The sequence below is a fragment of the Bison bison genome, unplaced genomic scaffold, assembly GCF_000754665.1.
Source record: "Bison bison bison isolate TAMUID 2011002044 unplaced genomic scaffold, Bison_UMD1.0 scf7180017864279, whole genome shotgun sequence".
Taxonomy (NCBI): Eukaryota; Metazoa; Chordata; class Mammalia; order Artiodactyla; family Bovidae; genus Bison; species Bison bison.
This window is the reverse complement of record NW_011494851.1, coordinates 601,761-614,479: the sequence shown is the minus strand read 5'-3', so window position 1 is coordinate 614,479 and position 12,719 is coordinate 601,761. Positions and strand designations below refer to the sequence as shown.

The 12,719-nt window shown below is 35.0% G+C and overlaps 1 protein-coding gene across 1 annotated transcript in view; it reads left to right on the top strand.

Annotated features, from left to right (window-relative positions):
* Positions 1-12,719, top strand: part of TECRL (trans-2,3-enoyl-CoA reductase-like) — a 144,464-nt gene that overhangs the window by 30,644 nt on the left and 101,101 nt on the right. The window contains exon 2 of the mRNA XM_010848894.1: positions 5,754-5,805. Coding sequence (XP_010847196.1) covers positions 5,754-5,805 — 52 coding nt within the window. The remainder of the gene's footprint in view (positions 1-5,753; positions 5,806-12,719) is intronic.

The following is a 12,719-nucleotide window of genomic DNA, read 5'->3' as shown; positions in this document are numbered from 1 at the left end:
CCAGCAATCTTGATTCCAGCTTGTGTTTCTTCCAGCCCAGCATTTCTCATGATGTACTCTGCATATTAGTTAAATAAGCAGAGTGACAATATACAGCCTTGTCATACTCCTTTTCCTATTTGAAACCAGTCTGTTTTTCCATGTCCAGTTCTAACTGTTGCTTCCTGACCTGCATACAAATTTCTCAAGATGAAGGTCAGGTGGTCTGGTATTCCCATCTCTTTCAGAATATTCCACAGTTTATTGTGATCCACACAGTCAAAGGCTTTGGCATAGTCAATAAAGCAGAAATTGATGTTTTTTCTGAAACTCTCTTGCTTTTTCCATGATCCAGCATATGTTGGCATTTTGATCTCTGGTTCCTCTGCCTTTTCTAAAACCAGCTTGAACATCTGGAAGTTCATGTTTCACATATCGCTGAAGCCTGGCTTGTAGAATTTTGAGCATTGCTTTACCAGAGTATGAGATGAGTGCAATTGTGTGGTAGTTTTAGCATTCTTTGGGATTGCCTTTCTTTGGGATTGAAATGAACACTGACTTTTCCAGTCCTGTTGCCACTGCTGAGTTGGGCATCAAACTCTAGTTGCAATTTTACATTTTGTTTAATATTTTCAACATGTTAAAATATCAAGCTATAAGGCAGGAAATGTATAGAAATAGCCGCTTGTTCAGTACATGATGTATAAAGACTATTATTTTCACATTAAATAGAAATTAAATGGCTTGATAATAGACACTGTAAATGAATATTCTGGTCACTAAAGGATATTTAATTTTATTGAAGGATTGCAAAAATTAAATGTTAGTTTTAGAGTGGTTATTGACACTGTATTTATGTCTGCAATGTTATAATCATATAATAGTTATATAGAATAAAATCAGATACTCAGAGTCATATTTTCAACCATACTTTTCTTTCTACTCTTATATTTACAATACTTATATGATATATACATATATATGTAATGAGAAAATAAATAATATTTAGGCTACAATTCTAGGTAAAATGTATATTTACACATAATTCATTTGGAGCTAAATATTTATTTAAAAGAAAATTATTCAGAAGGATATATTTTTGAAAATTTCCATGGTGAAAATTTTAAAGAATTTATGTATGAATGCTTATTTTTATATTTTAAAAAATAATTGACAAAATGTGTTATTGTAACATATAAAGAACCATTTGCTATGATAATAAAATCTGAAATACATGTATGTATACATACTTTTTTTTTGACAGTGCAAAGCTTTTCTTAAAATAACCCACTATATTATATAAAGAGCTTTCCTGGTGGCTCAGACAGTAAAAGAATTGCCACTTTTGAAGTTCAAAAAGTAGTAATAGTGAAAAAAATTATTTTGTGAAATACTGCAATATCTTCACAAGGGGGAAATGCAAGCAAACCCTAAATTGCACTTTAACATGAAAATATTTTTCTAAGTCCATCAACTTAAATGTTGAAAACAGTAATGATGATGCAAAACTCAACTATGATTAGTTGAAATTTAGGAATAAATTTTTGGTTCAACTAATTAACATCAATTACCTTATGTACTTAACATTTTAAGACTAAGTCACTCTGATTATAAAGAAAGATTAATGAAGAGAATTTTAAAATTTCAGATGACAGAATACTTTTTCTCCCAACAGCACAATTAATTGTGATTTACAAAAATGAATGAATTATTGCAAAGATAGCTAGCTGGTCCCTGTTGTTTAAACTGGCTAAAAGTAGAAATTATTATGAAAAAATTTCTTAATAAATCTACGGAGACATTTATTTAGTAATCATAAAGTCTTATATGCTCTATTAATGATCATATTTTCCTCTTTTTGTGCTGAGTACAACTAAAGTACTGAAAGAGTTGACCAAGCACAAGCTTGTGGCTAATTGAGCAACACTTACTGTCTGAATCATTTCATGGTTAATTATATATTTTTCTGCTGTATTTGACTAAAATTGTTCTAGAAAAGGGCAATTCTCAAAGATTTATTCAAAGTCAGCAGCTTTTGTTTTTTAACAAGTGAAATTTAAATGTAACAATAAAAATATTAAATTTAAAACTTTGTGAAAAGCTTGTAATAATAACCCAGTTTCCACAAGTAGGTTTTTTTCAGGGTAACATAATTTTAGTCTTGGAAGTCTATAAATTCAGGGAAGGAAATGTGTATATGCCAAGTTAGAAGATTGTTATTTACTGTATGCTGGTTTGAAAAACAAAGCATACAGCTTTTCCATAGTAATCTTGTGAAAGATTTTTCATATCAAATCATGGGGCTTCTGTTTTCATGCAAATTTCTGCTCATATCTTTATTTTTCACTTCAACAAAAGTGACCTAACGCTGTACTATATGCTATATGGTATGCTACACGTTGAAACACAAACTACGATACACCAGATAATTGTTTTCAAGGATTTCATAGACTGTTAGAACCACTGGCATGTATACACAAGATTCAGTTCAGTTTATTTCAGGAGTTGACTCATATCCGACTCTTTGCGACAACATGGACTGCAATGCACCATGCTTCTCTGTTCATCACCAACTCCTGGAATTTATTTAAACTCATGTCCATTGAGTCAGTGATGCCATCCAAAGATCTCATCCTCTCTCATCCCCTTCTTGTCCTGTCTTCAATCTTTGCCAGAATCAGGGTCTTTTCAAATGAGTCAGTTCTTCACATCAGGTGGCCAAAATATTGGAGTTTCAGCTTCAGTATTAGTCATTCCAATGAATATTCAGGACTGATTTCCTTTAGGATGAACTGGTTGGACCTCCTTACAGTCCAAGGGACTCTCAATAGTCTTCTCCAACACCACACTTCAAAAGCACCAAATTCTTCGGTGCTCAGCTTTCTTTATAATCTAACTCTCACATACACACAATGACTATTGGAAAAACCATAGCCCTGACTAGACAGACCTTTGTTGGCAAAGTAATGTCTCTGCTTTTTACTATGCTGTCTAGTTTGCTCACAACTTTTCTTCCAAGGAGTAAGCGTCTTTTAATTTTATAGCTGCAGTCACCATCTGTAGTGATTTTGGACCCCCCCCAAAATAAAGTCTGTCACTGTTTCCATTGTTTCCCCATCTATTTGCCATGAAGTGATGGGACTGGATGCTATGATCTTAAAATTCTGAATGTTGAGTTTTAAGCAAGCTTTTTCAGTTTCCTCTTTCACTTTCATGAAGAGGCTCTTTAGTGGTGTTTTTTTTTGTTTGTTTTTTCATTTTCTACCATAAATTTGGTGTCATCTGCAAATCTGGGGTTATTGATATTTCTCCTGGCAAACTTGATTCCAGCTTGTGGTTCATCCAGTCCAGTATTTCTCATGATGCACTCTGCATATAAGTTAAATAAGAAGGGTGACAGTATATAGCCTTGACGTACTCCTTTTCCTATTTGGAACCAGTCTGTTGTTCCATGTCCAGTTCTAACTGTTGCTTTTTGACCTGCATACAAATTTCTCAGGAGGCAAGTGGTCTGTTATTCCCATCTCTTTCAGAATTTTCCACAGTTTTTTGGGATCCACACAGTCAAGATTATGTGCCCTCAAATAGCGGGAGCTGAGCAGACAGTGAACCCTAACTGAGGAATTAATCATGAAAATTATTACTATATTATATTATATTTTTAAATATATGGCTCTTGAAAAGACTGATGAACAGATATTTTTTACTCTAGAGAATAGTACATGTATCTTAGGTGTCTTTGTCAGAGGCCACAACATATAATGGTGCTTTGTTATTTAATGTTATTTATGGTTATTAAATAACAATGAACTACTGGAGTGAATATTACTAAAACAAACCATCACCTTTAAAAATATAATTCAAATACCAAAGTTTAATAATCAAAATTAAAACATGATACATTTAGGCATAAAAATATGTATTATGCTCTCTAAATTTATCAAATATTTCCAACTTTTAGAAAAGACAATGATATGAAGAACTTAAAATTCACACTAACAGAATCATTTAGGTTTCTTTTGTAATTTAAAGTATAACACAAATGGAAAAAAATATCATTCTTCAGTGCTTGAAACTTTCTGGTTTAGTAAAATATAAACATAGAAGAAATAAGAAATAATTCTGAATGGTTTGTCACACTTGGTTAAGGAGGGAATGGAATATAGTAAAAGAAATGTACTCTTTGTTATGCTTTTGATTTATAATACAATATTAAATATGATAATTTCAATAAAAACTGCCTAGAATATTATTATGTACCATCCCTTTGGACACATTTTTTTTTTCATTTTATCCTCCCAAAATAGCCATAAGAAGATTTTAATGTAGCAAAAACTAAAATAAACCATGCACACAATATTCTATATTTGTTTAGAGAAAGGAAATACATTTGACTTGCATGAATATGAAAATGTCTTTGACATAGTCCTTGAAGGATTGTTGGATTTTTCATAAGCCAATGAGAAATCAGAAGCAGAGGGGAATTTCAGTTTGTAAGCTGGCTAAGGACTGAATCAGAAAGTCAGAAAGTACTTTAATGGTTTGGGGTGTTTTGATAAAACTCTTATCCTAATGAATTTTCCTATTTAGATGAAGAAACATTTTCCCTTATTCTCTTTTCTAACATTTTTGTAATTATTATTTAATTGCTAGGTCATGTCCAACTCTTTGTGACTGCAGCACACCAGACTTCCCTGTCCTTCACTATCTGAGTTTGCTAAAGTTCTAGTCCATTGAGCTGGTAATGCTAACTAATTATCTCATCCTCTGCCATACTTTTCTCCTTTTCTGTTGTTGCTGCCATTTTCTACTCCAAAGGTTCTTCCTGATCCAGGAATAGAGCCTGTGTCTCTTGCATCTCCCACATTGGCAGGTGGATTCTTTATCACTCTGATATCTGGAAGCCCTTTTCTAACATTGGAAAGATTTAATTTCTGTAGATTCAGTTCAGTTCAGTTCAGTCGCTCAGTCGTGCCCGACTCGTTGCGACCCGATGAATCGCAGCACACCAGGCCACCCTGTCCATCACCAACACCCGGAGTTCACTCAGACTCACATCCATCGAGTCAGTGATGCCATCCAGCCGTCTCATTCTCTGTGGTCCCCTTCTCCTCCTGTCCCGAATCCCTTTCAGCATCAGAGTCTTTTAGGACCAAATAATAATAATATACTTAAAGAATAATAAAAAAAAAAATATCTAACAGATTTTTGATGGTCCTATGGCACCTTGGGTGAAGATTTTAAAAACATAACTATGAAACTTAGAATATTTTGTTTCTTTACATGATATTCTGAAGTAAATATTTCCCTCTTTTGTTTGTGTAAATAAATTTTATATCCCTGGATCCTTCTGATAACTCTTTTACTTTTTTTTTTTATTTATTTTATTTTATTTTATTTTTATTATTTTTATTTTATTTATTTTTATTTATTTTATCATTCATACTTTGAATTGATAGTCCCACCAATTTGGAAATCAGAAACTGAATATCACAGGCAGAGAAAATCAATAAAAATAAATCCTGAAATAAGAATTTGGATGACCTCATCATTACATTATTGCTGTTATATATAAATACAAAACTCTGGCAAAAGCCTTAAAGAGGCAATGTTTCAAAATCATCAGAGAGGTAGTAACTAGAGAGCTAAACAAAAAAGCTACACATTTTGTACTTATTTTATATTTTAAACCTATTAAACAAATGTTTTCTTATTAAATGAATATGAAGCAAACAAATTAATACTTTTTGTTAATCATTCTCTCCATTTTTCAGGTGACACAAAAATCTACCATTCATGATGTTAAGCAGAAATTTCACAAAGCATGTAAGTTGATATACAATTTTGAATTTATATTACAGTCTTTTTCTCAAATTGGTTCAGATTTACCTATAAGAATAAGTTCAATGTTATGATGGAAAGAGTATGTGGAAATCATATTTTTACATGGAACTCAGAAATAATACTATGATAAATGCCCCTTCATCGTGAACATTTTCGTATCTACCTCTTTAACTCACACTCTAATCTTCAAAACTCAAAGTTTTATTTGAACTTTTTCATTCTATTTCTTTTTTTTTAAATTTTATTTTATTTTTAAACTTTACATAATTGTATCAGTTTTGCCAAATATCAAAATGAATCCGCCACAGGTATACATGTGTTCCCCATCCTGAACCCTCCTCCCTCCTCCCTCCCCATACCATCCCTCTGGGTCGTCCCAGTGCACTAGCCCCAAGCATCCAGTATCGTGTATCGAACCTGGACTGGCAACTCGTTTCTTACATGATATTTTACATGTTTCAATGTCATTCTCCCAAATCTTCCCACCCTATCCCTCTCCCACAGAGTCCATAAGACTGTTCTATACATCAGTGTCTCTTTTGCTGTCTCGTACACCGGGTTATTGTTAACAGGAAACATCCTATATGTGAAAGTCATTAATAAATATAAGGTGTTTCCTTATATTTAAGCAAATATAGAGCATGTTTTTTATTTCATGTATTTATACTGATTAAATATCTATCATATAGGAATACTTAAAAATTGCATTTAAATTGTTATTTAATTTTACTAATGGCTAGATTTTCCTCATTAATAGATATCCTATTATTATTTATAGGGAAATATATATATGAAATTTGTTTAATTTTTATTTTTACAACTTTTGACTAGTTTACCTATAGTTATTAACATAGTGATGATGCCTATAATTACCAGTTAACAATTTTTAATAAACTTCATTTTTAGGGCATTTTTAAATTCATGATAGATTGTTCAGAAAATACACAGAGTTCCAATATACCCCGGCCCCACACATGGAAAACATGCATGCTCTGACTTTTCATGCTCAGTTTCATGCTCAGTTTCATGCTCAGTTTCATGTCTGACTTTTTGGGGTCCCATGGGCTCCTCTCTCCATGGGATTTTTCCTGGCAAGAATACTGGAGTGGGTTGCCATTCCTCCTCCAGGGGATCATCCTGACTCAGCGATCAAACCCTCATCTCATGCATTGCAAGTGGATTATTTGTGCTGGGCAAACACAGAAAACCATGGGCAGCATTCTCCACCATAATATTCAGAAGAGTATATTTGTTATACTCCCAGAACCTACAATGACACATCATTATTGTCCTAAGTGCATAGTTACATTAGAATTCATTTTCGGTGTTGCACATTCTATAGATTTTGCAAAAGAGCATTTTCAATACTTCTAGATTTACTTGAACAATGTTTCTTTTCAGAAAATACTTAAAGCTCATAATTTAATTTATTAGTTTTTTTTAAATGTATATTTTTAGTTATTTATTTATTTTTTTATATTAAAAGAAAATCCATCCTGAACCCTCCTCCCTCCTCCCTCCCCATACCATCCCTCTGGGTCGTCCCTGTGCACCAGTCCCAAGCATCCAGCATCGTGCATTGAACCTGGACTGGCATCTCGTTTCATACATGACATTTCACATGTTTCAATGCCATTCTCCCAAATCTTGCCACCCTCTCCCTCTCCCACAGAGTCCATAAGCCTGTTCTATACATCATTAGTTTTTAAAAAAATACTTGAGTAAACTAGGAAAATTATTTCATTATTTTCTTTCAGGAAAGATGCAGAATATTTGCTGAATATTTTTTGTGTATATGACATGATAGGCATAATGAATAAATGAAAACAGAAAATTTCTCACTATCCCTCAAAAATTTTCTCATGAATAAGATTCTATATATAATAAATAAATATACCATATATCATATTATATTACAATACATTATATTTTAATTTATATAAATATATATACTATAACATATATTATATATACTATATATATTATATATATATATAAAGATATATGTTGTTGATATTTCTCCTAGCAATCATGATTCCAGCTTGTGATTCATCCACCCTGGCATTTGCATGATGTACTCTGCATTTAAGTTAAACAAACAGGGTGACAGTATACTTGTCACCTTGACATACTCCTTTCCCAGTTTGGAACTCCTTTATTCCATGTTCAGTTTTAACTGTTGTTTCTTGACAAACATACAGGTTTCTCAGAAAACAAGTAAAGTGGTCTGGTATTCCCATCTCTTTAAGAACTTTCCACAGTTTGTTGTTATCCACATAGTAAAAGGCTTTAGTGTAGTCAGTGAAGAAGAAGTAGGTATTTTACTGGAATCATTACAAAATTTCTCTATGATCCAACAAATGTTGGCAATTTGATCTCAGGTTCCTCTGTTTTTTCTAAATCTGGATTATACATCTGGAAGCTCTCTGTTCACGTACTGTTGAAACCTCACGTGAAGGATTTTGAGCATAACCTCAGTAGCATGTGAAATAAACACAACTGTACTGTAGTTTGAACATTCTTTGACACTACGCTTCTTTGGGATTGGAATGAAAACTGACATTTTACAGTCCTGTGGCCATTGCTGAGTTTTCTAAATTTGCTTACATATTGAGTTCAACACTTTAATAAGAACTTCTTTTAGTATTTTAAATAGCTCAGATGGAATTCCATCACCAAAACTGGATTTTTATGTAATCAATTCAGTTCAGTTCAGTTCATTTCGGTCACTCAGTCATGTCCAACTCTTTGCAATCCCATGAATTACAGCACCCCAGGCCTCCCTGTCCATCAACAACTCCCGGAGTTTACTCAAACTCATGTCCATTGAGTCAGTGATTGCCATCATACTCATCCGGTGTTGTCCCCTTCTCCTGCCTTCAATCTTTCCCAGCATCAGGGTCTTTTCAAATGAGTTGGTTCTTCTCATAACATGGCCAAATATTAGACTTTTAGCTTCAGCATAAGTCCTTCCAGTGAATATCCAGGACTGATCTCCTTTAGTATGGACTGGTTTGATCTCCTTGCAGTCCAAGGGTCTCTCAAGAGTCTTCTCCAACACCACAGTTCAAAAGCATCAATTCTTCTGTGCTCAGCTTTCTTTATTTTTTTTAAATTTTATTTTATTTTTAAACTTTACATAATTGTATTAGTTTTCTTTATAGTCCAACTCTCACATGCACACATGACTACTGGAAAAACCATAGCTTTGACTAGATGGACCTTTGTTGGCAAAGCAATGTCTCTGCTTTTTAACATGCTGTCTGCTGCTGCTGCTGCTGCTAAGTTGCTCCAGTCGTGTCTGACTCTGTGCGACCCCATAGATGGCAGCCCACCAGGCTCCCCCATCCCTGGGATTCTCCAGGCAAGAACACTGGAGTGGGTTGCCATTTCCTTCTCCAATGCATGAAAGTGAAAAGTGAAAGCGAAGTCGCTCAGTTGTGTCTGACTCTTCGTGACCCCATGGACTGCAGCCTACCAGGCTCCTCCACCCATGGGATTTTCCAGGCAAGAGTACTGGAGTGAGTTGCCATAGCTAGGTTGGTCATAATTTTCCTTCCAAGGAGTAAGTGTCTTTTAATTTCATGGCTGAAGTCACCATCTGCAGTGATTTTTGAGCCCCTCAAAAAAGTCTGTCACTGTTTCCACTGTTTCCCCTTCTATTTGCCATGAAGTGATGGGACCAGAGCCATGATTTTAGTTTTCCGAATGTTGAGTTTTAAGCCAATATTTTCACTCTCCTCTTTCATTTTCATCAAGAGAATCTTTAGTTCTTCACATTACAGAATGTCTGGCTCTAGGTGAGTGACCACACCATCATGGTTATCTAGATCAAGAGCTTTTTTGTATAGTACTTCTGTGTATTCTTGCCATCTCTTCTTAATCTCTTTTGCTTATGCTAGTTCCTTACTGTTTCTGTCTTTATCATGCCCATTCCTGCATGCAGTGTTCACTGGGTATCTACAATTTTACTTAAAAGACCTCCAGTCTTTCCCATTCTATCATTTTCCTTAACGTCCTTGCACTGCTCATTCAAGAAGGTCTTCTTACCTCTCCTTGCTTGTCTCTGGAACTCGGCATTCAGTTGTATATATATTTCACTTTCTCCCTTGCTTTTATTTCCTTAGCTTTTTATAAAATTTCCTCAGATAACCACTTTGACTTCTTGCATTTATTTTTCCTTGGGATGATTTTGGCTTCAGCCTTGTGTACAGTGTAATGAATATCCATCCATAGTTTGTTGGGCATTCTGTCTATCATATATAATCTCTTGGATCTATTTGTCACCTCCACTGTATAAAAATAAGAAACTTGATTTAAGTCATACCTGAATGGCTTAGTAGTTTTCCCTACTTTTTTTCAATTTAAGACTGAATGTTGCAATAAGAAGCTCATGATCTGAGCCACAGTCAGCCCCAGGTCTTGTTTTTGCTCACTGTATAGAACATCTTCATCTTCAGCTGCAAAGAATATAAACAATCTGATTTTGGTATTGACTATCTGGTAATGTCCATGTGTAGAGATGTCTACTCTGTTGTTAGAAAAGGGTGCTTTGTATGACCAGTGTGTTCTGTTGATAAAACTCTTAAGCCTTTGCCCTGTTTCTTTTTGTACTCCATGGCCAAACCTGCCCGTTACTCTAGAAATTTCTTGACTTCCTACATTTGTATTCCAATCATCACTTCATGGGAAATAGATGGGGAAACAGTGGAAACAGTGTCAGATTTTATTTTTCTGGGCTCCAAAATCACTACAGATGGTGACTGCAGCCATGAAATTAAAAGACGCTTACTCCTTGGAAAGAAAGTTATGACCAACATAGACAGCATATTCAAAAGCAGAGACATTACTTTGCCAACAAAGGTCCATCTAGTCAAGGCTATAGTTTTTCCAGTGGTCATGTATGGATGTGAGAGTTGGACTGTGAAGAAGGCTGAGCACCAAACAATTGATGCTTTTGAACTGTGGTGTTGGAGAAGACTCTTGAGAGTCCCTTGGACAGCTGCAAGGAGATCCAACCAGTCCATTCTGAAGGAGATCAGCCCTGGGATTTCTTTGAAAGGAATTATGCTAAAGCTGAAACTCCAGTACTTTGGCCACCTCATGCAAAGAGTTGACTCATTGGAAAAGACTCATGCTGGGAGGGATTGGGGGCAAGAGGAGAAGGGGACGACAGAGGGTGAGATGGCTGGATGGCATCACTGACTCAATGGATGTGAGTCTGAGTGAACTCTGGGAGTTGGTGATGGACAGGGAGGCCTGGCATGCTGCGATTCATGGGGTCGCAAAGCGTTGGACACAACTGAGCGACTGATCTGATCTAATGATGAAAAGGACATTTTTTTTTTTTTTTATGTTAGTCTAGGAGGTTTTGTAGATCTTCATGGAACTAATCAACTTAAGCTTCTTCAGCATCAGTGGTTGGGGCATAGACTTGGATTACTGTGATGTTGAATGGTTTGCCTTAAAAACAAATAGAGATCATTTTTTTGTTTTTGAGATTGTACACAACTACTGCATTCTGGACTCTTTTATTGACTGTGAGGATTACTCCATTTCTTCTAAGGGATTCTTGCCCACAGTAGTAGATATAATGGTCATCTGAATTAGATTCTCCTATTCTTGTCCATTTTAGTTCGGACAAGTGTTTTAGTTCACTGATTTCCAAGATGCCGTTGTTCACTCTTGCCATCTCCTGTTTGATCACATCCAAATTTACCTTGTTTCATGGACCTAACATTCTACATTCCTATGCAATATTATTATTTACAGCATGAACTTTACTTTAACCACCAGGCACATCCACAACTGAGTATCACTTTTGCTTTGGCCTAGCCTCTTCATTCTTTCTGGAACTATTAGTAATTACCCTCTGCTCTTCCCCAGTAGCATACTGGAAACATTCTGACCTGGTGGGCTCATCTTCTGGTTTCATATCTTTTTGCCTTCCGATAATCTTTATGGGGTTCTCATGGCAAGAATCCTGGAGTGGTTTGCCATCCCTCCTCTAGTGAACCATGTTTTGTCAGAACTCTCCACTTTGACCCCTCCATCTTGGTGGCCCTACTTTGCATGTTTCATAGCTTCAGAGTAACACAAGCCACTTCACCATAACAAGGCTGTGATCCATGAAGGGGAAAATAGGTTTAGTCGGTTTAAAATTCTAGAGGAAGGTGAGTTCTGATATTTTACCATGAAGACAAGTCAGATTTAGATATGTTAACATGAAACAGAAATGAATTATATAGTGGAGAGAAAAAGAATAAAGCAAGAGAAGTGCAGAGATCTATAATGGATTAAATCTTTTAGGTTGGTAATTAAAAATTCTCTGTATATTTATGCCAATATTTTTCTAAATTATTGAAACTCCAAATTTATATCTACATTGTGTATGTGAAAGATGTTGCCCTGGTTATTTCCATGAGTATCTTCAGTTTATTTAGATTCTAAATGCAGTTGTTTTGTTAAGCTAGCAATTGAATTGCCAGCCTTGGAAAGACTTAGTAATTCTATCTAGTAAAGTGGTTTCAAAAAGTTTAGATTACAGTAATAAGTGTGAACTGGACATGGAATAAGTTAGAACTGGACATGGAACAACAGACTGGTTCCAAATAGGAAAAGAAGGACATCAAGGCTGTATATTGTCACCCTGCTTATTTAACTTATATGCAGAGTACATCATGAGAAACACTGGACTGGAAGAAACACAAGCTGGAATCAAGATTGTGGGGAGAAATATCAATAACCTCAGATATACAGATGACACCACCCTTATGGCAGAAAGTGAAGAGGAACTAAAAAGCCTCTTGATGAAAGTAAAAGTGGAGAGTGAAAAAGTTGGCTTAAAGCTCAACATTCAGAAAACAAAGATCATGGCATTTGGTCCCATCACTTCA